This window comes from Apodemus sylvaticus, chromosome 12 (genome assembly GCF_947179515.1).
Source record: "Apodemus sylvaticus chromosome 12, mApoSyl1.1, whole genome shotgun sequence".
In the NCBI taxonomy this organism is placed as follows: domain Eukaryota; kingdom Metazoa; phylum Chordata; class Mammalia; order Rodentia; family Muridae; genus Apodemus; species Apodemus sylvaticus.
This window is the reverse complement of record NC_067483.1, coordinates 63,992,171-64,017,044: the sequence shown is the minus strand read 5'-3', so window position 1 is coordinate 64,017,044 and position 24,874 is coordinate 63,992,171. Positions and strand designations below refer to the sequence as shown.

General features: G+C 41.4%; 1 protein-coding gene across 10 annotated transcripts in view; it reads left to right on the top strand.

The window, feature by feature from the left end:
• The window catches only part of Ralgps2 (Ral GEF with PH domain and SH3 binding motif 2), a 126,726-nt gene extending 105,434 nt beyond the window's left edge, over nt 1-21,292 (top strand). For 9 of the 10 annotated variants that reach the window (XM_052200592.1, XM_052200585.1, XM_052200583.1 and 6 more), the window contains 7 exons: nt 2,983-3,037; nt 5,577-5,654; nt 7,125-7,230; nt 9,511-9,603; nt 14,456-14,561; nt 16,541-16,632; nt 19,515-21,292. In XM_052200592.1, the coding sequence (XP_052056552.1) occupies nt 2,983-3,037; nt 5,577-5,654; nt 7,125-7,230; nt 9,511-9,603; nt 14,456-14,561; nt 16,541-16,632; nt 19,515-19,544 (560 nt within the window). In that variant the 3' untranslated portion in view covers nt 19,545-21,292. The remainder of the gene's footprint in view (nt 1-2,982; nt 3,038-5,576; nt 5,655-7,124; nt 7,231-9,510; nt 9,604-14,455; nt 14,562-16,540; nt 16,633-19,514) is intronic. The other variant, XM_052200593.1, reaches the window with a different exon arrangement.
• The last annotated feature ends 3,582 nt before the right edge of the window (nt 21,293-24,874 follow it).

Sequence of the window (24,874 nt, the reverse complement as noted above, 5' to 3'; positions counted from 1 at the left end):
TTTATTGCCATTTACTGGTGTTCGGGGTTGACTGCTTGTCATTTGAGAGTCTTGGTGCTTTTTGTTAACTCTCAGATCTTTTTTTAAAACATTTCTAATGATTTATTTTTTGTGTGTGCATTGGTGTTTGCTTACATGTATGACTGTGGGTGTCAGATCCCCTGGACCTGGAGTTGCGGATAGTTTTGAACTGACATATGGATGCTGGGAATTAAACCTGGGTCCTCTGAAAGAATAGTCAGTGCTGTTAGCTGTTGTGTCACCTCTCCAGCCCTGCTGCTGAGATTTTTTAAATACGAGCATTTAATAGCCATCAGCTTTAGCTTTCTTTTGGGGACTGCCTGGGCTGTACCCCAGAGGTACAAATAGGTTGTGCTTCCATTATTATTTGTCCATGGGCATTTTTCTATTTAAACTGTTCATTCAAAACTGTGTTGTTTTGTCTCTTAGTATTTTCATGAACTCTGAAGTTTGTCTTATTGTTAATTTTTAGTGTGATTTCCATTGTGGTCTGACATAATACAGGAAATTATTTCAATTTTTTTTTGTATTTGTTGAGACTTGAATGATATATGATTGATTATGGTGCTGCAGTTTGATTGTTTAACTTCTTTGTTTTAAAATTTTTATAAATCATGTGTATGTGCATGCCTGTGTATGTGCCTTGCATAGGTATGTGCCTTTGTAAGTGTGTGGCCAGCAAAACACAGACGATGATGTCAGATCTACAAGTGGTTGTGACCCACTGGACATGAGTGCTGCAAACCACACTGGGTCCTCTGAAAGAGCAGCACAGTCTTCATTTTAACCCTCGAGACGTCCTGTCTAGCCTCTTTTACCTTTTCTTTGTGTATGTATGCGTGTCAGCTTATGGGCACATGATGCACATGCACACAAATGCCCCAGAGAGCCAGAGGCAGAGGCCTCAGATAGCCCTGCAGCTGAGGCACAGGCCTGTGTGAGCTGCCCAGACATAGCTCTGCCAGCACAGTATATGTTCAGGACTGCTGAGCCATTTCTCCAGCCCCCAGTTTTTCTTCTTAGACTGTGTTTTATTATCTGGTCACTATTTCTTTTTATAATTAAAAACTATACCCATAATATGCTCAGTTGTGGTTCATGTCGTCACATTGCTCAAGGGCTGAGCTGTACTGATATAACCTCTCAGTGTCAGTAGAGATTTATCGTCTGAGCTACTGACTCCCTTAGCCTGAGAATTCCAAACCCTAAACCCAGAATAGCTTCTGAGCCCCCAGTGCCACCCAGCACTTGATGCTGGTGTTCTCCTCTTATATAAATGCTGCCAATTAAATGACAAGACAGATTGTTACCTGAATAATACCTCTCTATTGATGTTCTAAGTAGCCATTTGTGCAGCATCAACCTTGATGTAAGAAATAAAACCTGTTTTCAGTTAAAAGTTTGTTATTCCAATGGAATCTAGTGTAATACTTAAGAAAAAACATTTTGTATACATATTTAGCTTTTCCCTCTGTATTAAAATTATGCCCTAGTTTAGCTGTAGTTTTTACTTTTGTTGTGTGTCTTTTCAGAAATAGATGAGACATTTATGAATCTCCATGGTGTCAGGATTTATTGAGTATTGGTTTTTACAGCTACCACAATGTCACGACAGCAGCTTGTCAGTCACTGCTACGTGCCAAGACAAACACAGGTTCTCTTATTCTAGTCTTAATTGATATTAGCTCCATGTCAGACATTGCAAGTGACACAGGTGGGTTGTGGAATGGCTACAGAGGATCAGGGAGGCAAGGAGCCTCAGCTGGGAAACCGGAAGTGAGGTCACAGACCGGCAGGTCTGGGGTGAGGGGCTACAGGATCAGACTTGAGCTATAGAACGGAGTCCAGGGACAAAGGACAGAGGGCAGGACCACATTCAGATGAACGAATGAGCAGATAGATGGGCAGTGCATCCAGACAGACAAGCAGGGAGGACAGACAGACAGTAATTTGAGTAAGTCATCTCAACAGTAAGAACAGAGGTGAGTTGGATTCTCTTCCTGTCTATCACCTGAGGGTGGAATTGGCACCATCAGAGGGGCCTCTGTGAAATCAGGGTGAGGGCCTGCCCCTTCCTTGATCTTCTGTCTCCATTAAGTTCTCAGTCCTGATTTTCCTTCTGAGTTCTGCATATTCCAGTGTGTGCTTATAGCCCCAGTTCATACCAGCAGATATATATAGGGCGGCACCATGTCTGCTCCAGGAGACTTGTCTAAAAGCCCAAGCCTCTGGGTTTGAATCCCAGCACTGAAAAAAGAAGACTCTTGGGAGGAAAATGACTTACATGGGATATTCTCAATTTGAATATGCAATAATCTCCTACTCTTTGTCTACATAACAGCCTTTGAAAATAATACAGATACCTGAAGAGCTGGTCTCCAGCGTGAGGCCCTTAGTCTAACTTAAGTAGTCAGATGATACCTTGTCCTTACTAGAAAACCTGTGGGAAGCCTTGCAATCAAGCTGCGTCCTGCCAGTTACCCTGTATGGTAACACAGTGGTGTTCAGATCATACCACACCCTGGGGAACTCCATTTCAGATATCATTAGACTATTTATCCTAATCATGGTATATTGATTTCAAAACAGGAAATTAGTATGCCATGAACTTCTTCCGATTTCATTATGGCAAACTTAGTAAGAAAAGCCTTTTCTCTGTACACTTTGATGGTAGAAAACTTTCAGTTGTGTGGTGTCGAGCGTCTGATGCGGTCCCTTCCCTGAGCTGCGGCCCCAGTCCTCCCACACGGGTCTGGTACTGCTGTTTGTGTCTGTGTTCAGACAGAGTCAAATATTATTTGACCCAAGCTGCCTGTGAATTTAAACCCTCATGTCTCCCCCTTCTAAGTACTAGGATTATTAATATTATTAACATTATTAATTTTATTTTTGAAGTATAATTTTATTTTATTTATGGAAAAATCACTTCTATAACAATAATAGAACAACTTTTGGTTTTAGGGAGCAGTGATGGTTCTGAACTAAGCGAAGAGACCTCATGGCCAGCTTTTGAAAGGTAGGAGAAATGATAAGGCTTTGAACTTCTTTGGTCTGTCTTAAAGCGCACATGAATTTGAGCTTGAGGAGGCACATGTGACATATCACTAAGCGACTAGGTTCTTACTGGTCAGAAAAAAATGGCAAGTGGGCATTTAGTTTTGGAATTGTACATGAGAGTGGCACTGGTGATCTTTATATATGTTTATTTGGTGGGTTTATATGCGTTTTGAAATTTTGAAATTGTAATGTAGATTTTTAATAATCAATTTTTAATAAAAATTAAAATAACCATAATTAACTTCTATATTCCAAAATGAGATTATTTCCTTAGGACAGGATAATTTAATGGTAAAACATTTATCTATCACTTTGTTGCTTTCCCAAGGACAGAATGACAGCTAATGTAAAATTACAAGTAAAGACCGATATTTGACATAAAGGTCTGTGTCTGAGTAGTGCTCTACACGGGCCTGCTGTACAACCGTGCTCCCGCCTTTCCTCCTAAGCTATAAACTGCCATCTGTGTGCAGACAGTACTCTCCACTGCTCATCAAATAGAAGATCTCCCTGAGACTAGTGAAAGGTTATCCAGATAGGTATTTGCTAAACACCGATTCTAAGTCTCAACGTCATTACTTCAGTATCCTCGGGCTCAAGACGTTTGACTTGACAGAAAGGATTGTTCCATTTTTACATGTAAACCAAATCTGAACTTGTAAGCATCAAGTATAGTCAGGAGATGGGGAGGTAGGTGGTGGTGTTTGCTTTGCAAGCCTAAGGATTGGACCTAAGGCCTTCTGCTGAGCCCTAAGATCATTGTTTAGATTAAATATTTAAGTTCTGTGAAAACCATATCACTCGTTTTTAAGAGGAACATCTGAAATTATATTTGAGTCATCTTAATTTCAGGCTGCTTATTGGAAACTTTCTCTTTAAAGATTTCTCGGGAATGTATTATGAAGATTTCACTTAAACATCTACTTTTGATCTTTCATACACTGAATGGACCGTTTTGTTGTCTCCATTGGGGAATTTGTAACAACTTGGTTTATGTGTTCTCTTCTGAAGTTTTACTTTCATTCTTTCTTACTTATTTTTTTAAGGTTTATTTTATTTTGTGTGTATAAGTCTTTTTGCCTGTGTGTATGTCTGTACCATTTTTATGCCTGGTACCCACAGAGATCAAGAGGGTGTCAGATCACCTAGAAGTGGAGTTGCAGATGGTTGTGTGGCTGCTGGGAATTGAACCCAGGCCCTCTCCGGGAGCAGACAGTGTTGGCTCCTGATGCTGAGCCTTCTCTTCAGCCCCCACTTTCACTCTTTTGAGTTTACCTGAAACAGAACATAAAAGTTACCTTGGGCTTGCTCTCTGAATTTGTAAAAAAGTGCCTTTCCCTCAGGAAAACGCATAACCTCAGTCTCGGTTAAGGTGTATATTGTGATTTTTAGGTTAACAATATCGGGTAGCATTTTATAAGGCCTTACTTAGGCCCTGTGGCTGCTGCATTAGTGTGTTCTCATCCCAGCAGCTTACCTAGGAAGGCAGTTTATAGGGTCTTAACTTCCATACCTCAAAATAGTGATTTTTTTTTTGTATAATAGTTTGTTTTACATACATTTGCTGCTAACATGTCTGTATTTGTGACAAATTCAAAGTAGTGGCTCTTCAGACATTTTGAAAACAGCTGAAAAAAAAAAAAATGCAGCCCAGAGAGATTTAGCTTTGAATAGCACTGACCCACTGACCCACATGCATAACAAATGCCTGCTTCAAGCTTGGCCGTAGGCATGTAGCACATGCTAGGCCGTGAGCTAGCCTCAGCCTCTGAGTCGTTCTCAGGATTTTAACCACAGTTCTCCTAGAGACACATCAAATTCCATAGTAGCTTTTTACTTCCAAGTATCATATATCACACACTTTTGACTTTCTCCACTTTCCCAAACCAAGAAATACCATTGTTTCTGGGTGTATTTCCTGTATCAAGTACGACAAGATCTGGAGTGAACGTTCTTATCATTTATTGGCTTTGTTAGTTGATATGAAATTTAAAAATGCCTACAGTTACTCCTTAGTTTGTCTCTATTAGTTTGCTTTAAGTTCTAATAAGAGATTTTCCTCATTTATTTTAAGTTTTATAAGCCACATTACTTTTAGGTGTCTTCAGAGGGACATAGAATAAAATTAATTATTTATATATGCCCACATATTATACTTAAACTGGAATCCAAGGAGAGCACAGGGGCTTTGGAGCATTTTTCAGGTTTCCTACTATTTGGCCATAAATAGTTGTTAACCTTTTAACGGATGTGTGAAGATAAGTGCATGTGCTACCTGCCGTATAGCATAGCATGTACTTTACACCTGTGTTTCTAGAGTCAATAGAAAAAAATTTAAATGTGTTGCATGTCTTAAAAAAGAACCATATCTTGCCCTTTTTAAGGATTATATAGAAAGCTAAATTACATAGGAAACTAGAATACTATTCTAGATATTGATAATGAACCTATGAATAAAAATATGTGTAATATATACAATTTATAATGGAATCCAACAGGAACAGATTATATCATTCTCTCGGCCCGGTGACAAGAATGCCCCGAAATGGCTATCGAAGCCACACGAAGGCCAGCAGGTACACTCCCCTGCCTCGGGCCCACAGGCTCCCTTCCGGTGTTGGTGGCTGGCTCACTTGGGTGTGGTCTGACTTTTTTTCTCTTCTTCCTCAGCTAATTGGTTTTAAAACTAAACAAATTGCCCATGAAAACTTTCTTTCCAAGATTAAATGCAGTTTAAATTTGAAGCATTTTCTCAATCACAGGGCTAATTACTAAAAATTGCATCTTTATGTCACATTTTTAAAAAGCTGCAAAGTTGTTAGTCCTTTAATGACACACTTTCTAATGATACTAATTATGGCTGAGCTATATAAAAATCAATTTATTTTTCTTACGTTACAATCACAGAATTTATTTTGCTAGTAAGATTATATCAGTTTGTCCTTTTAAAGTAAAAGCTTTTTCTTTTCTTCGGCTAAACCGTAAAGCCTGAATTTAGGGAAGTCTATTTCAGTAAGTAATTTTTGTTGAGTTCTCCACTGAGCTGGGCCCCTCTGAACTGTTTAGGGTGGGAGCACCTCCAGATGGTAGCTGCGTGGGGGCGGGACTCTAGCAGCAGGAAGTCACCTCAGGCTAGACCAGCAGCACTAACTGAGAAGCAAGCCCTGTCAGCTTGATGGTGTCTCATCTCAGGTGCCCCTCCTACCAACAGCTGGAACGTGACCTCTCTAGTTGTCACTTTGAAGACACCTAAATAATCATAAAGAAAATTGAGCTTCTACATTCTTGGCTGTTTTAAGAGTTGTACATCTCATAACACATCACCAGAGACTGCCATTTAAATCATTCTGTCTTAAACGTAGGCTCTGACCTCAGCTGAGGAAAGACATTAAAATGAATATATATGAAAAGGGAATCCTGAGTGTGAGGCTTTTCTCTGTTAGAGATTTGTTAGGCTTCTGAATGTCACTGAAACTTACTACAGAAAGCCAGTTCCTAAAAGCAGGTGATTGACACTGTCACTTTTGTTTAAATACTTTAAAAGGAAGTGGGAGTTTTCTGGGGATGGTTTTTGGGGGGAGGGGGTGGCGTGTTGGTTGGTTGGTTGGTTTTTGGTTTTGTTTGTTTTAGTTTGTTATTTGTATTTCTGTTTTGTATACTTAAATACTTGTAACAAAATCCTTGTCTCTCCTGACAAAAGTTTCTGATGGTTTACCACAGTGATGTACTGTGGCATGCTAAGAAAAATTTACCTTAAAATCTTAACTAATCTTAGTTAAAGTAAATTGCTGCTTTCTCTCTAAATTGCATTTGTTGAAATATGTGATGAATGTGTTTAAACATCTGCTGGCCTTAATAACTTCCTAATTAACCTTTACAACAGCTTAAAACTTTCAAATCAGTAAGTCTTTAAGATCCTCAGTCTCTTACCAGCTCTCAATAAAGTCTCAGTTTTAAACGTAAGAATATGAGATTATTTATGAACCCTCTCCATGACCACTGCAGACCCACGCTTAGCTGCTTCCTGCTTGGTCTCCTTGTTACAGCTCTGCAGAGTCAGAAGACTTGGCCGTGCATCTGTACCCGGGAGCAGTTACCATTCAAGGTGTGCTCAGGAGGAAGACCTTGTTAAAAGAAGGCAAGAAACCCACAGTAAGGCTCATTTCTTGAGTCATTTAACCTATACATTTTCCTAGTATCTTCCTTCCTTCCTTCCTTCCTTCCTTCCTTCCTTCCTTCCTTCCTTCCTTCCTTCCTTCCTTCCTTCCTTCCTTCCTTCCTTCCATTTAAATCCTGGACAAGGAAAACTCTGTTCTTAATCAGGAGGGTGAGCACACAGAGAGAACGTGTACTTGGTTGTTAATTTGGGGTATTCAGCAAAGAAGACTGCTTGGACGTGAGTTTCAGCCAATAGAAAGCTTCTGTTATCTGGCCAGAAACTACACTGGGTGTTTGAGTTCCCAGTTTATTCCAGAGCCTTTCTCAGGGTGCGCTTTTAACCATAAAAACTATGTTCTGGGTTGACATATCTCCACATAACAAGTCAGCTTGAAGTGGAACTACAGAAGCCAAAAGGCAAGGTTAGTACATTGAGACTTCCCCAGAGCTCTGTATGGACTTTGGATTTGGCCCTTGTCTTAGTTTAGGTGGGTGGTGCTGTGTCTGTGCTGAGGTTTACAGCCTGAGTGATTTTCCACCATGGAGTCAGTTGTGCTAAGGTCTGGGGCCCTGGTAAGGTTTTTGTTCTGACTCCTGTAGTTACTTCTTTTTCCCTGTTGACTCAGGCCAACCTCAAAGTATTATTTAAATGATTGGCCCACAGGAAATGCAGAAGGAAGGCAGAGGAGTTGGGCCTTGGGGCCTCCAGATTCCCTTGCTGTTCCTTAAAGTAGTAAATCTGCCACGTAGGTTGCAGCTAAATGATGTTCTAAGCATACTTAAACCAAATAATCCTTCACTTCTCTTCAACCTCTAAGGTAATTATCATCCAAAATTATTTTTTAGTGAACCCTGTTATTAAGAAATAGCAGTAATAAGCTGGATGTAGTAGTGCATACCTTTAATCCCAAAGACAGGTGGATCTCAGTGAGTTTAAAGATAGTCTGGTCTATACGGTGAAAGCTTGTGTCAAAAAAAAAATAGTAATATGTGTAGACAAATTGTAAGTAAAAACCTGAGAAATGGAATTTGACCAGTTTTGTTCCATCAGTTCATTTAAACTTTTTAATGCAATGTTTTTTCATGTAAAACAGAATCCCTATACTAAATGTTCTCCAAACAATAATCATACTAGAAACAAAAAGATTATGGGGAAGAGCCTTTAATATAGAACAAAATAAGTTTGTTTTTCTCAACACCATGTTAATTTGAGCTCTAAGAAAAGTTTTTCTTTTTACTACAAATGACTGGAAGATGAAAAGCTACGCTGAGCTGAAGTGAAAGCCAGAAACCGTTTCTACCTCAGCAGTCCTTCAAGTAAAACATCAGTGACATGAGGTTTGCTCCTGTTGAGTGGTGGTGGCACACGCCTTTAATCCCAGCACTTGGGAGGCAGAGGCAGGCATATTTCTGAATTTGAGCCCAGCCTGATCTACAGAGTGAGTTCCAGGACAGCCAGGGCTACACAGAGAAACCCTGTCTCTGTGTAGAAAAAAGAGAAGGAAAAGAAAAACTTGAGTTTGTCTTTAAATAGATCAGGATTGATGAGGTTCTTGCTGCAGGAAAAGCGGCTGATTTGTGGTGTTTGTGAGGCAGAAAACATGTGCTGGAAGCATGAGTTTGTTTTTTTTTAACCAGACTTTATTTTGTACAGGAATTGTAGAATGACACTGTAGGAGAGTATGATAAAACTGAGGAGTGGGTATGTGATGTCTATAGAGAAAGAGTACAATGTCTTGATTGAGTAAAAACGAAAAAATGCTAAGAGATTGGTAAACACACTAAGAGCTCAGTGTCTGTGTGTCTGTACTTATTCACGAGTTTGTGCTTGTGCATACTCACATGCAGACAAATGCACAATTCTGCACGCAGGTGGCCAATGTCAGGTCTTCTTCATCACTCCCCCTTATTTTTTGAGTCAGGATCTCACTGAACCACAAGATGACTGGATGGCCAGCAATCTGTTTGCCTGTGTCTGCCCAGACACACCCAGTTTTTACATGCTGGGGTTCTGAACTCAGGTCCTCACCAGTGTACACCAGGCTAGCACATTACTGTCTCCTTAAAAGTTACAGGATTCTTGAAGAATTACTGGATCCACACTAAAGTATGTTCACTGGACGTGATGGGGGTATCTGAGGTACAGATATCAGAAGTGCTGTAACCTGCCTCTGAACTCCCAACTCCCAACAGCTGAAGCAAAAGTAGAGTGCTGTCACAAAGAAGGGGGAGTCAAGCCCTTTCAGTAGTTATCCGTGTGTTTATCCTCCACAGGTAGCATCTTGGACGAAGTATTGGGCAGCCTTGTGTGGAACACAGCTTTTTTACTATGCCGCCAAATCTCTGAAGGCTACAGAAAGAAAGCATGTAAGTATTCCTCCTCAAAAGCCACAGCTTTGTCTCTCAACCTCTTCCTGGTTTTAAAGGAAACACCCTCCCTAATAGGACAGAGGGCCGCGTTCCTCACCCACTAGCTCTCCTGCTTCCTCCTGGCATGCAGTATTAGAGTTGGAAATGTATGTAAGCGGCCACACTGGAATGTGTGTGTCTTAGGGTTTTACTGCTGTGAACAGACACCATGACCAAGGCAAGTCTTATAAGGACAACATTTAATTGGGACTGGTTTATAGGTACAGAGGGTCAGTCCATTATCATCAAGGTGGGAACATGGCAGTGTCCAGGCAGGCATGGTGCAGGAGGAGCTGAGAGTTCTACATCTTGTTCCAAGGGCGAACAGGAGAAGACTGGCTTCCCAGAAGCTAGGATGAGGGTCTTAAAGCCCACACCCATAGTGACACACCTACTCCAACAAGGCCACACCTGCTAATAGTGCCACTCCCTGGGCCAAGTGTGTACAAACCATCGCAATGTAAGGGAGCATTCTGGAATGTGTGAAAGGGGCCACACTGCGGTACCTTGGAATCCCTTGTGTGTTTTCAAGTTTTTTTGAACACATTTTTCATTGCAAGCGTTAAAATGACAGATTACAAATATCTACCATGGCATCAGACCTTTATCAGCCCTGAGTTCGGGTAAGACGATAGCTCAAAACCTTTGCCTCACAGCCTCATTTCCTGGAATGTAAAATAGAAATGAAAAACATACTAAAATTCATGGTCCATCTGGACATGGTGGTCCATGCCTTTAATCCTAGCACTCAAAGGCAGAGGAATTGTGCCCTCCGTGAGTCTGAGGCCACACCAGTGAGTTTCAGAACAGCCAAGACTACAGAGGGAGACTTTGCAGACTGAGGAGGCGAGTGGGCCCAGTGGGCACTGTAACCCGCTTTCCTACCATCCATGTTTCTTTAGAAGCCTCTTGGCACTCTTTAATTACAGAATGATTACTTTTTATAGTATACCAGGTATTAGCTTATGTGAATTATTTCTGCCCCAACTCCTCTTGAATCTCTCCTGGAATTCATGACACTATTTTCTTTGTATACCCACACATCTATGCCCTACCCTTGGTGTGCAACCTACTGAAGCCAGTTAGTGCTGCTCTTATTTGCATGTGTTTTGAGGCGACCATTTAGGACTTGATCTGAGACCTTGGGGAGGGACCGAAAAGAAGATTATCATGAGTTCAAGACCAACTTGGGCTGTTTTATGAGACCTAGTCTCAAAAATGAAGGAAGTGAGAGGAAAAATACTTGCCAGCCATATGTCTGCCACATATATACCTATATTGGAGTTATTTATTATTTATTATTTCTTGGCCTGTGAAAAATAACTTGGGAAGAAAAATGGGTTCTATTTTGTTATATCGCTATTTTTGAAATTTAAAAATGAAAGCATACTGATGATAATAAAAGATTTAGGTAAAGTGTCGTCATTGCAAAAAAAATTACATCTATGTTTAAATCTATCACTACATGATAATGATTGGACAAATGTGTTTGATTGGTTAAAATTTGAAACATGTATAAAAGTTGTGTATTTATAAAGAATAAACCGAGCAGGAAAGCGACCAGAAGATAAAATGCACTAACTAACCACCTTAATTAAATGCTCGCTCGTAAAAACTGCTGAGCCTACATCGGCTGTGAGGTAAGGTTACATGTGTGGTAGGCAGACCTGGTTGGTTCTCCCCTCAATACTGCAGTTCCTCATCTCAGGAAAACTTGTTTTCTTTGAACAAGTGAACAAAGGTGTTGGTAGAAGAATATTTCTGTAGTGGTTATAATAGCAGAAATCTGAAAATACGCAAAATAATTAGCAGTAATTGTCTTAGTTAGGGTTTTAATTGCTTTGAAGAGACACCATGACCAGGGTAACTCTTATAAAGGAAAACATTTAGTTGGGGTTGGCTTGGTCTAAGACCTTAATGTCAGGAAGCACGGTGACACAGGTAGGCATGGTGCTTGAGAGGTAGCTGAGAGTTCTGCATCTGGATCCATGGGCAGCAAAAGAGAAACACTAGACCTGGCTTGAGCTTCTGAGACCTCAGAGCTGACGGACCGCCAGCAATGAACTTCCTCCAACAAGGACACTTAGTGCCTATGAGCCTGTGGGGCCGTTTGCATTCAAATTACCACAGCAAGGAAGGCTATTGATCAGTTTAAAAACCCACAAATTACAGTATAAATAGACACAATTAGCATGAAACTGTCCATATCAGCACAAAAAAAGGCCCTGTTTCCAAGCATAGGACGGCATTGGGGGCAAGGCATCACTCCCCAGAGAAGACTGACTCCAGACCTGTGGGGTTCAGCATATTGAGGAATATCAGTTTATAGCTCATCCCACTTTACTATGGGCTTACATTGCTTGACAGTGCAGCAGAGGTCAGGAAGCTCATATTAGTAAATTGTGCTGTTTATTTTGAAGTTATGAGCAGTCAAGTGTACTATCCTGTAGTATTTTCTTTTTCAGTTATTTTGTATTTATTTATTTTACACTCCAGATTTTATTCCCCTTCCTCTACCCTCCCACTGTTCCACATCCCATACTTCCTCCCCACCCCAGCTCCACGTGGATGTCCCCACCCCCACCTCCACCTGACCTCTGAATTCCTTGAGGCCTCCAGTCTCTTGAGGGTTAGGTGCATCATCTCTGAATGAACAGAGACCCAGCAGTCCTCTGCTGTATGTGTGTTGGGGGGCCTCATATCAGCTGGTGTATGCTGCCTGTTTGGTGGTCCAGTGTTTGATAGATCTCGGGGGTCCAGATTAATTGAGACTGCTGGTCCTCCTACAGGGTTGCCCTCCTCAGCTTCTTTCTGCCTTTCTCTAATTCAACAACAGGAGTTAATAGCTTTTGTCCATTGGTTGGGTGCAGATATCTGCATCTGACTCTTTTGGTTACTTGTTGGGTCTTCCAGAGTGTGGTCTTGATAGGTCCTTTTTTGTGAGTATTCCATAGCCTCAGTAATAGTGTCAGGCCTTGGAACCTCCCCTTAAGCTGGATCCCACTTTGGGCCTGTTACTGGCCTTCTTTTCCTCAGGCTCCTCTCCATTTCCATCCCTGTAGTTCATGCATGTCCTTTTGGGTCTGAGTTACCTCATTCAGGATGAAATTTTCTAGGTCCATCCATTTGCCTGCAAAACTCAGGATGTCCTCGTTGTTGGTATTTGAGTAGTATTGCATTGTGTAAATGAACCACATTTTCAGTAACCATTCTGTCATGAGACATCTGGGTTGTTTCCAGCTTCTGGCTATCAAAAATAAGGCCACTATGAACATAGTGGAACAAGTGCTCCTGTGGCATGGTGGGGCATCTTTTGAGTATATTCCCAAGAGTGGTATAGCTGGGTCCTCAGGTAGAACTATTTCCAATTTTCTGGGCAACTGCTAGATTGATTTCCAGAGTGGTTGTACCAGTTTGCAACTCCCAGCAGCAATGGAGGGTGCATTACATTACTGTTGTACTATAGTCATTCCTTTTCCAGTAGTTTTAGCTGTAAAAGATAATAAGCAGACATGTTTCCGCCCTCCTGGAATAAGAAATAGCACATTTCCTCACCTGTGAAGGCCCGAACGTCTTGCATCCCATTGTAGTCAGTGCTCTGCTTTCCTTAACCTCAGGGGTCACATGTGCACGTGTGCGCTCTCCCTTTTTTGAAGAGGGGGTCTCACTATGTCACCTTAGCTGATCATATAAACTAGGCAGGATTACAAGTGTGCAGTGCCACAGCCAGCTGCGTGTGCATTCCCAAGCGCTGACAGTCACTGTTGGTGCCTGGAGTTGTCGTTTCTTTCTTTTCGTAGTTGAATAGGCTTATATTCTATGAACTTAGCATAATGCCCCCATTCCGCTGTGCTGCAGATATTTTTATGTACAGGTTCTGTGGGGTATATCCTGAGAACCTGTACATAAAAATACCAGCCTTTCCCTGAAAGGGCAAATTAAGTTTCCTGGTCACTGGGAATAGTGAGGCTGGCTCCCTTTGGTCTTTGCTGCCTGTGTGCATAAGGCCTTGCTTTATTCTGTCCTGTTGGTTGTTTAGTGAGCTTCACCCTTCTTGTGCTTTTTTTCTTCTATATAATGCCTGTATAGATCTTTTGCTTGTTCATATTCTAATTAATAAAGTTCTTCATTTCACCAAAGCACACTCCACTAGTATTTTTAGGGTAGAAGTGTTGTTCATTGTTTTACTCTGTACTGTGACTTCTAGCAGGTTTTTTGTTGTTGTTTTGGTTTTTGGGTTTTTTTTTGTTTTTTTTTTATGCTGCTAGGATTAAGTTGCCACTACTTAAACATTCGTTTTTAATTTCCGTTACTGAGATTAACCTTATTTTCTGCTCTTCATAGCACCCCTTTCTCAATACAAAGAATTGTTAGCTATAAAAGTAGCCAGCATTCCTAAAGTACCGTCCTTTTTTTTTTTTAATTTTTCTATCTTGCTTTTGCAAAATACAAGTAGGAATTGTCCAATAGCCTCACTGGCACATGACATTTTCAGGCTGAAGAAGCACAGGTGTTGGGATGCATCTTCTCTCCATGGTAACGCTGTGAACAGCAGATTCCTAGCATGCCCTTCGGGAATGCAGAGTAGAATAGTTTGGGTGTCATGAAAGTTGACCCTGGAGATGGCTGGACTGAGGCAGCCCCTAAGAGGGCGCGTGCCACGCCGGCCTGGGCCAGCAGCCGTCACCCAGCTGCCTCTCGCTCATGTGGACACTGAGCATAAGCTCCCTGACACACTTTTGACTTGGACTGAGAACGGGACATAAAGTCACCCGTCATCTCTCTTGTCTCTGCTCCTCTCTCATCTCAGTTCAAATCAACGTCAAATAAGAACGTGTCTGTGCTGGGCTGGATGGTGGTGATGGCCGACAACCCAGAGCACCCCGACCTCTTCCTGCTGACCGACTCCGAGAAAGGTGACCGTTAGCCACTGACTCCTGATCTTGGTCTGCGTGCTGCTGTGTTAGCAGCAGAGGAGGGCTTGAGGAATTGTATCTGGTGGGAGCACTTTTATTCCATATTGTGTGTTAAGCTTTAATTAAAAACCCAAGGAACCTAGAGTATGGAGCGTGTACACCATACTGTGGACCAAAGCTCGCCGTGCGTAAATGCAGAGAGCCACATCATCTGTACCCAGCAGTAACACCATTCTCGAGTTCTGAAAGTTGCCCTTGCCCTTACATAATTTTTATTGTTACTTTATTGCTTGCTTAGCTCAAATCCTTTTCTAAAATAAAATCCCTTACATACAGTATATAGAAACATTCATTCGACCTGACCATAGGAGTCTGGGACGTAGGCAAAAAGAATTGGAGTGTGGGCTTGTCAGAATTACACCGCCTGGCCTGCCGCACCCTTGGTGGCTGTCAGTGGCTCCATCCGAAGGTCCTGAGCAGTTGCTGCTCTCCTTCACAGCCCCTACCAGCTGCTGTTGACAGCCACCCCACAGGACTCCATCTGGACAGTTCTTGCACATCTTGCAAATCGTACACTTAGCAATTCTTATTGAAATAGATTACCTTTAATTAACTTCACAACTGAATATTTACATCTGTTCAGGTGTGATTTTTGTATCAACAAATAGCTTTTCATATATTTTAATTTTAAATTAAAAATTTGATTTGTATGTTAGATGCAAGAAAAAATTGCATCAAATTGGTTATAAATCATCTCACAGAGTAAGAATACCTTACTCAGCTCTCTAAATTAAAGCCTCAGTCCCTTAGAATCTCATAGCTGTTTGTCATAAAGTTGCATTTTTAAAATGGGATCACCTTTATTGATTAAGTTTTACTGATAAATTTTTTGATTTCCTTCCATCTTCTTAAGCATACTTTATTGAATTATTTTGGAGTGCACAGGTTTTTATGGTTCGTGCTAGCAACAGTATTTACTAATCTAAACTATAGCCTTGACCAGTACAATTGTAGACATTTTATTCAGATTAAATAGCAATACTTCCCTGACTTCAGCAAACGAAGAGGAATAACATGGTTTATGAGTATTCCACAAAAACAAGACAACAGCTTCTGAAGGGGAACAGTTCTTCAGTAGCATCTCAAAGGAAACACTGAATACTGCTGGTGTAGGCGCCGCACCCCAGAGGATGAGAGAGGTGGATTCAGCAAGAAGATAGACAGTGATGAAAGAGGAGACCGCTGGGCTCAGCACGCAGTCACCCACACTCACTCACTGTGTGGCGCCATGGAAAACCCCTCCTCACTTCCCGTCTTGTCACACACTGAAGGCGTTTAGACACAGGACCTGCCAGGTTCACACAGGGTAACTTCCCAAGAGAAACACTTGCTGTTACCCTAGGGCTGGAGATTTTAAGCTCAGTGGTAGAGCACTTACTTAGTCAGAAGCCCTGGCTTCCAGTTTCCAAGAGAACCTCCCAGAAGATCCGAAAATCTGTAATAGCTTGAAATATGTCTTAACAATATTAATGTTATATAAATGGCTATTTAATTAGGAATGAATATGTGAGTGATAGATGCATAGAATCATTAACAGGTAAAACCTCCAAACTACTTTTAGAGGAAACGTCGGATGTTCATATTAAGAACCAGGGTTGAGGTCTGAGGATGTAGTGCTGGCTTGGCATGAGCAAAGTCATAGATTCAGTACAGAGAGGCGTGAGGTGACAGTATTTCCAGACATATCTAGAGAAGCACACAGTTATTTAATGAATATTTAGGGAACCTTTACCATATGCATGGTTGAAAGGTGACTTTCTAAATGTTAGGTCCTGTGAGCAGATGGCATAAAGAATTTCCATTGGGAAATTTTGAAACTGAGCTCTGTAGTCATATTTCATTCAGTATTACGTATCTGGCAGGAATATTGTGTTATAGTTTTATATTTATTATTTTCTACTTGCTCTTGGCAATTACAGGAAATTCATACAAGTTTCAAGCTGGCAGCAGGATGAATGCAATGCTGTGGTTTAAACACTTGAGTGCGGCCTGCCAGAGTAACAAACAACAGGTGAACTCTCCTCCTCTTCCTCCTCGCCGCCCTCCTCCTCCTCCTATTCCCCTCCTCGCCCTCCTCCTCCTCCTATCCCCCTCCTCGCCCTTCTCCTCCTCCTATCCCCCTCCTCGCCCTATCCCCCTCCTCCTATCCCCCTCCTCGCCCTCCCCCTCCTCCTTTAAACTTTAAATGCATGAACTTTCATTCATGTATGTAAGAGACAGATTCATAACGTGTTAGCCCAGGCTGGCCTCAAAATTGTGATCCTCCTGCCTTAGCACTAGTGTAGCTGAATCATGTTCCTAGTGGTTTTTTTAATTAATTTTTTTAATTTTTTAATTATTCAGAGCAGTCGCTAAAATATAAAGATATAAGTAAACAAAACTGTGTAATATAAACTAAAGAGAGAGAGACAGGAGGGAAAGGTAACTTGTGACTGAGCCTTCCCAGAGGCAGTGGTAGGGAAGGAGCAGGCTGCATAAGAACGGGGTGTGTGGTGGGACAGTTGGGGGGCGGCCAGTGTGCAGATGAAGCTAGAGGTTTTTAGACAGTGTCTGGGCAGAGGCGGCAGCTCAGAAGATGGTACTTGCACAGAGCTCTGGTTTATCTTTGACAACAACTTGAATTGGATTCCTGTGTTTTCAGTGGGACCATTTCAAATTTATCATTTATTTTTATTTTACTGAAACCATGGTGATCTAATGGAAAGGTTTGTTTCAAAGGAGCATCTGTCTATTGTACTGCCTTTTCATGCCCTCTTGCAGAGATTACCTAGACCACAGATTAACAGACAGAAAACCCAACCACAGTTGTGGATACCACTCCAAGCTTTTCTGGTTACACGTATTTGGAAATCACAAACTTAGCACTTACAATATATCTTTGTATCATCAGTGCCTATCAGCAGATAATTGGAAATAACATTATGCACTACAATTTTAGAAGGCTTAATATTGCTTTGATTTTTACCCTGTTATATCAGGTTATCTATCATAACTCTTGATGAATAAGGAAACAGGCTCAAAGACACTAAATGACTTCCCATTTCCACAGGTCCACAGGTATAGATACTGGGACTTTAGTTCAGATGACATTTTCTTTTCCTTTGTGTCACTGGGGTAGGTCTTTCTGTCACATTGACTTCACTGATGTACTTTGGTACAGCCTTTCACAACCTCCTTGTAGGACTTTAAATATAAAGGGTTTGCCCATATGAAGTTAGTGTCTGGGGCAGAATGAGAGGTAGACCTAATTCTACCTGTGATAAGTCAGCCTTGCAGATTCTTTTTCATGCTCCTTTTTTTTTAAATATAGGCAGGAGTATTAATTCATTTATAAGAACATAAGGTACCAAGATTAATTTAGAAGTATATGCATACCAACAGAGAGAAAGGCTCAGATTTTTTTTACTTTATTAATAAAACTTCCTAATATCACACAGATGTACAAAATGGTTTTGTTTCTGAGTGTTAGCTAATTTACAGATAGAACTTGTGAAGTTTGAAAATTATTTGAAGACCCTAAAGGCAAAATACCTTAAGACATTTGGGCGATTTATATATGAGGCTCACTTTGTTAAAATAAAGATTTCTTACCACCAGATCTGGGAGTTTAAACACATAAGCATTTGAGTTATGATTCGATTATAATATTGTCTAGTAGAACTCTTCATGCAAAAGCTAGCATGTCAGGATGGAGAGTGCTCAGTGGCTGAGAATGCTTGCTGCTCTTGGAGGACCAGAGTTCAAGTCCCATCACCCATATCTAGTGACCCAGCTACCTGTGGCTCCAGCTCCAAAGGGTAGCAGGTCTCAGAGAGAATGCGGCCTGTGAGAGGCACTGAGCCACTTTAAGGGTGAGGAGGGGACCGCAGACCCACAAGCTCTGCCAGCATTTAGGAAGTCTGTGCTGGTAACTCGATGAAACTCTCAGTAGCCCTTAGGTAGGGTTAGGGTTAGAGACTGGAATTACGCACCAAGGTGAGACACTGACCAGCGTGTTCAACCTTCTGAGTTTCATCCCCAACACAATAATTGTTTTAATTCAGACATATAAGAAATCAAATTAAATACAGTGTAATCTCAAAGTGCTAAACTGTTACATATATAATCTGTTTATTTTTGAATCAGAAAGCGTCAGATAATTTTGCCTAATAAATTTGACTCTTTAGTATTTCTCAGGTTTTCATAGCAAACTCCTTTATGATTGCTATAAAACTGTCAGTGTAGCTTATTTAATGTACACAGAGAAATTGAGGGTAATTGTATAGAATTCTGTCCTGTGAGGTTTGTCATATTTTTTTGATTCATTCATTTATTTATTTTGATAAACACCCATTAGGCCCCTGTAAGGCACAAAAACTCTTGTGTCCTTCCTCCTGTCTAAGCACATCAACGTGGGAAAGCGTATTAACCGTGACTTTCTACTGATGTGGCATGCTAGACTCACTGTTATAAACCACACAGACCATCTTGTATCACATTCGCTTTAAAGGACATGTAAAGGCTGCCTCCTGTTCACATGCCCAGACTCACAAGCCCAAGGCTAGCCTGGGCTAAAAATCGAGGCTGTCTCCAGAAAGATACATAAGTCAGAGTGATCTGGGCTTGGCTAAATAACAAGACAAAATAAATGCTGAATTTGGTTTATTACATTTTACATAAACTATTAAACACAGATTATTTAACAGGAAACACTATATTTTATGTATAAATTTCTGTATTACATAACAATACAATTTGTGCATTAAATTTCAGGTTACAGAACCCTCGCCCCAGGGTGATTTGGGGAATGAGTCACTTTAGGACATTGTGGCAGATGTATTCAGTGACCATAGAAACAGCTAAGCAGTCAGTCTGGAGTGGTAGCAGTTAGTGTGGGCTGCTTGTGTATTTTAGGTTCCTACAAACTTGATGACTTTTGAGTAAAAGCTGAGACAGAAGAGGAGTGCTATTGTTCCCGTGTGGAGCCAGGACCTGCCGAGAGCCCAGCCGCACCACCCTGTGCCGGGAAGAGCCCCCTGGCTCCAGCCCAGCCTCCGGAGCTCAGAACCAAAAGCACTAATTTCAGGGAATGAAGTGAGATGTTCCCAGAGAAAAAACAATGGAGTTGCAAAGCAAACTGCCACGAACTAGCTTCCTCTCTCCGAACTGACCTGTGGAAACCACTGCCTTAACAGAGTGCGAGGAGAACCGACACCAAATAGTGTGTGTGCGCGTCTTCTGGCGGTGCTGTGCTTGGAATAAATTGTAGCTAATTTGCATTTCTTTTAACTTTGTACTAATTTTGGAGGGGAAACCATCTTTTTTAGATACACTTTAAAACGGAAAAACATTTCTTATGGATTCCATCAGGACCTGTTTTAGGTGCAGTGAGAGGTCCCTGTGAGGAACTGGCCGACGGCCCACCTGCAGGGTCTGCTCAGCCTCTGTCAGTGGCTGCCACCTCACCAGGCCCTGACAGGGACATGCTGTGGAAGGAGGCGTGGGCGCCCTGGGGATGTGTAGGGCATGCGTTATTTGGATGAGGGATCCACTTCAACACTACCGTTTGCTAGAAGGAGAACATGATTTCCTGCAAGAGGTACAAAGGTGGAGTGTTCACAGGCCAGCGGGCTCCAGGACACACAGTTGTTCCTAACCGAGGTTAAAGTTTAACTTTGTGTAGGAATTCATTGTTGGGCCCAGATCCGCACAGGAGCACAGTAATCCTGCGCTTGGGTTTCTGTAGCCTTTTCTAAGTCAAGTGGATTCTCCAGCCACAGGGGTCAGCGTCGCGTCACAGGGAGGACCCTGGTGTCGCCTTGCAGTGTTTAATGTGCAGTATGCCAGACTTATTTTTTATTGAATTTGTTTTTGTTCAGTATGAGGTTCAAAAGCATACTTGTTTAAAAGATTCTTCATGTATATGTATGTATTTTATTGTAAGACAGAACAATTTTAAGAAGAATAAAGGCAAAGTTTGCAGTTCTAGGAATTCAAAATATAAAACCTTTTCTTGTATGACTAAACAAAATGTACCAGAACATTTTTTTTTCAGGAAGTTATTGTCGGTCCCCAATGTGGAAACCATGTTTTGTTAGTGACTGACCAAGTGGTTGGAAAGAACTCTCCTAGGCAATAACACATTTAATTTTTAAAACGAATGTTGGACTTGACATAGCTTAGAATTTTAACCAAAGCTAGTGCTTGACTCCTGTGGGGTCGCCACTTTTACAGTGGTTCCCTGTGCAAAGGCCCTGACTGGCAGACACCTCCTAGCAAACTGTTCTTTCTTTGGGTCTCGTGTAAAATGTCTTATATTTGTGTCCTTCAAGAATTGTACACTTTATCAGAAGTATTTTGTCACCAAGCCCATTGACCCTAACTAGAAAATACTGTCTACACAGTAATTAGCTAAAACAGAAATTTGTCCAAGAGAAAGTAAAAAGCCTTTTCTGAGCATTTCTAATTTGAATAATTCAAATATGTTTGTCATGTGACAGAAATTCATTATTCGGGGCTTCATTGACAAGCAGGGGAAGGCAGATATTGCCTGTATGGAATGCTTTTTCAGATAACAGTCTACGCTAACCCATGTTGGGTGTGCGTAGACGGATCCTGAGTGGCCAGCAGGGTTGGATTAGTGCAGGCCCTCCATGTGCATCTGATTTTTGTTTTGCTTTTTTTTTTTTAAAGCAGTCCCTTAGTTTATTTTGCTCCAGAATAATGTTTTAAATAGTATGCATGCTGTTTTTGAGATGCTGTGAAAGAGAACCCTGTGGCTGTTGTGTTACTACTCTGTTATGAATAAGCTAAAGCCGTTACAGTGTAGGTGAATCACGTCTGTGGAGATGGGCAGCTAGCAGAGGCCAGCCTCACAGTTTTGCCAAAGAGGAAGGGCTGAGATGGAGCTGTGTTCGGTACACCCAGCTCTGAACACTGAGAGATATGTAGAGGAAGAACCACTTTCATATCGGATCAGCCAGGTCAGATTAGCATAATGGCCCCTGGCTGAAACTAAAACTATTTTTCTACCTTCAGATTGCGCTATATCAGTCATTGCTTTTTAGGATGATTTTAGAAACCATGAGAGATGAGTTTGAGTAGGTGAGATTTTTTAATCTGTAATCCACCAAATGGTTTCAGATTATAATTGAAGCAAGGAAAGCATTGCCAAACTGTATTAAATATTTGAGTGTTTTACTTATTGGAGAATGAATCCTATCACGCGTCCCCTCAGTTGTAAATTAGTGACTCACCGGCTCACTTCCCATGAACACTAAAGCTCGTCTGTTTCTCTCATAGCCAAGGAGAACTCTTTCAGAAATTCGACTTAAATTTAAATTTTATAAGCAGACCAAATGGGATATCGTGTGGTCTGGTGCAACAGTGTGTAGTACTAGCCATCTCTCATCTAACAACTCACTCGAACATAGAGGCTTATTTTTCAGAAGTCTGCTTTTAAAGTAAAAATGGCTACATAATGCCCCAGTACTGTTTGGGTTCGTGTGCTAGCTTTCAGAATATTCGGCTATGCTGTCTAAACTAAGGATCAGAGGAATCGATGGAATACATCTTTCCATTTGGTTTCATTCAGTGTTTATTTGTGTAAACAGCTTGAAAAGGATCCAACTTGGGGTTGTCTTTGTCCCTCTTTGCAGGCGTGTGTTTCAGTGGCAGTCATGTTTCCTGTCAACTGTACCATCTGCCCTCGCGCCACCTCCTGCGCAGTCTCCTGCTCTTAACACTGAGTCGGTTGCTCTGTTCATGGCTGCAGAGAGGTATAGAAGCCCAGTAAGCAACACTGTTGTCCAGCAGGCGTGGAGCCACGCTGAGGCCCCTCCCTCCACAGTTCATCAGCCTCATCAGTCTCGGCTTACATTTACCGATCTCATGGCCTCAGCTTAAAGTCTGTCTTCCTGGGGTTAAATCTGTAAACTACATATAGTTAAAACTGAGACATCGTATTGATTGGAAATCAACACTAACAGACTTAACTCATTGGCTTTTTAAGAGCATATACCCTTCCTATCTATTGAGGCACGTTCCTTTCTAGCTGGGTTTTAAGCCATCCTTATTACCTTCTACAAACAAGAGTTACCGGTACTGCTTAATGGAAGGTTGGCTTTAATCAGAAGAAATCCTCTGCCCCCGATGCTTTTAAAAGACGTGGATCCTTTTGAAATCAATGCCGAACTGCACTGTGCTGGACAGCAGCTGTGAGGACCAGTGACAGTGAGGACCAGTGACAGTGAGGACCAGTGACAGTGAGCGGTGGTCGCTAGAGGTGGTTGGGGTGTGTCTGACTTGAGCCTCCTTTTAGGGTTTTCATTCATTTTCTTTTATATTATTTCTTAGAAACGTAGTGCCATCCTGGTTTTATAGCCGAGGGGTGGGAGGTGTTGTTTTTTCAAGCCGCTGAGGTACAAGAATTGCCATTAGATAGTATTGATGATGAATTGCGTGTGAACCTTTTCAAAATGATTTAAGTACCTTTTGGATTTGCCTCCCTAAAAATGGCTTGTGTCTAAATGACTTTTCAATTTGAGAATCTACTGGAGAGGTGTATGCACACCAGCTCTTCAACCCCATGAAAGCAATCGCTTCTTACCTGTCTCCAGCCATAGCGTGTGGGAAATTGGGTCGGTGTCTTAATGATTTGAAGGCCAGTTTTAGGGCGTTGAGGATGGCTAAGATCACTGCCCCCTTAACCCCTTGACTTGAGGGGTGTGCTGTCCCTCTCTCCACCCACTAAATATAAGTCGTAAGCAAGACTGCATACATGCAGATGCATGCCGGCCTCCGACCTTAGAGCGGAATTCTTTTTCAGATAAGTCTCCCTCCTCATTGCTGTCTTGTACAGGTAGGTGAAAAACAGATCCACTCAAATCAACCCTTTGATAAGCACTCTTAATGTTGGCTTTGAAGAACCTCCATTGAGCTGAGTACATCTTTATTTTGTGTGGTTTTGAGCTTAGGTTTAGTGAGTAGGTTTAGTGTTGGGAAAATCCTAAAGGAATAATAGGCACATAGAAGGAGTTGTTGAGATTTTATCAAAGTACTGTGATGGCAGTCTGTTGAGCCAGAAATAAAACTTATTTCAGTTTCCTAAAGACAGAATGAACGAGTAGTTCCTCTTCCTGCTTGTTACTGCTTACTTGAAAAATATGCAGGAAAGGAGCGGCACTAAAAATAAATCACGGGGAAGACTCAGCCAGGCAGGGCTGAGTTTGGAAACATCTTGCTTAAGACATTGGAAGTCCGGAAGAGATCGTCATCTGAGTAGGAACGCTGTTTTCAGGGTCCTTAGAGAATAAACACATACATACACAAGGAAAGGGCTAGCTGCTGCTTGGGGGTTATTAGCAAAACTTAAATCTGATTTCAGATTTCAGTGTGCAGATAAGATAAAGGAATCCAAGGAGTACTTGGGGATGAGAAGACAGAAAATGCCAAATATTAGCCGAATATTTCAAATTTATATGCCAAGTAGAAAATGTCATGTCCCTGAAGATGTCACCTGAAAGAACTCTTCACAGTAGGATTCTAAGAAGTGCTCATTTCATGGGTGTAACCGAGGTAGCTGATGGGACATGGAAGTCTCTAGCGTTTCTGCACGTTGGCTGTTGATGCTTGTTCTTTGACAGCCTACTGAAGGACCTGGAAGAAAGATCTCAAACATCTGTAGGGATAATTACCCAAAGCTAATAATACAAAAAAAAAAAAATCACAAGCCATTTTCATTCTCTGTTCTAGGTAACTCGAGGTACTTAATGATGAAACATTCTCTCCTGCACTATGACCTCCTTGAGTGATGTGCTACTTGGTTCCTCTCTGGGTTTCTTTCTTTTTCATATGCAGAAGTGAGTGTGTGATCTTCAGTGTGTTTGCATAAGCTAACTTAAAATGAATTTAAGAACAGTTTTCTGAAATATTTCTATTGAAATAAATGACTTAAAAGTATAGATTGTGTGAATATTTTTTTTCTTACCGTATTTGCACGTAAAGTGCAATCGACTTTGTGGGTTCAGTTTGGGTTTTTAACCTTTTAAGAGAAATCAGTAAGGATAGTTGCTGCAGAGAAAATTTCTACCCAGAATGAGATCGTGCTCTGGCATGCAGTGTAGACAGAGGGATCTCCTCTCCCCGCTGAACGTGAGCAGTGCGCCCAAAGGCCTCATTCCTGAAACTATCCCATAGGTCCTAAGGCACAACTTTCTGCCTCCAGAACTAAATACTGAAGCTTGGACATTATTTATGCTTGGCATACATTCTGT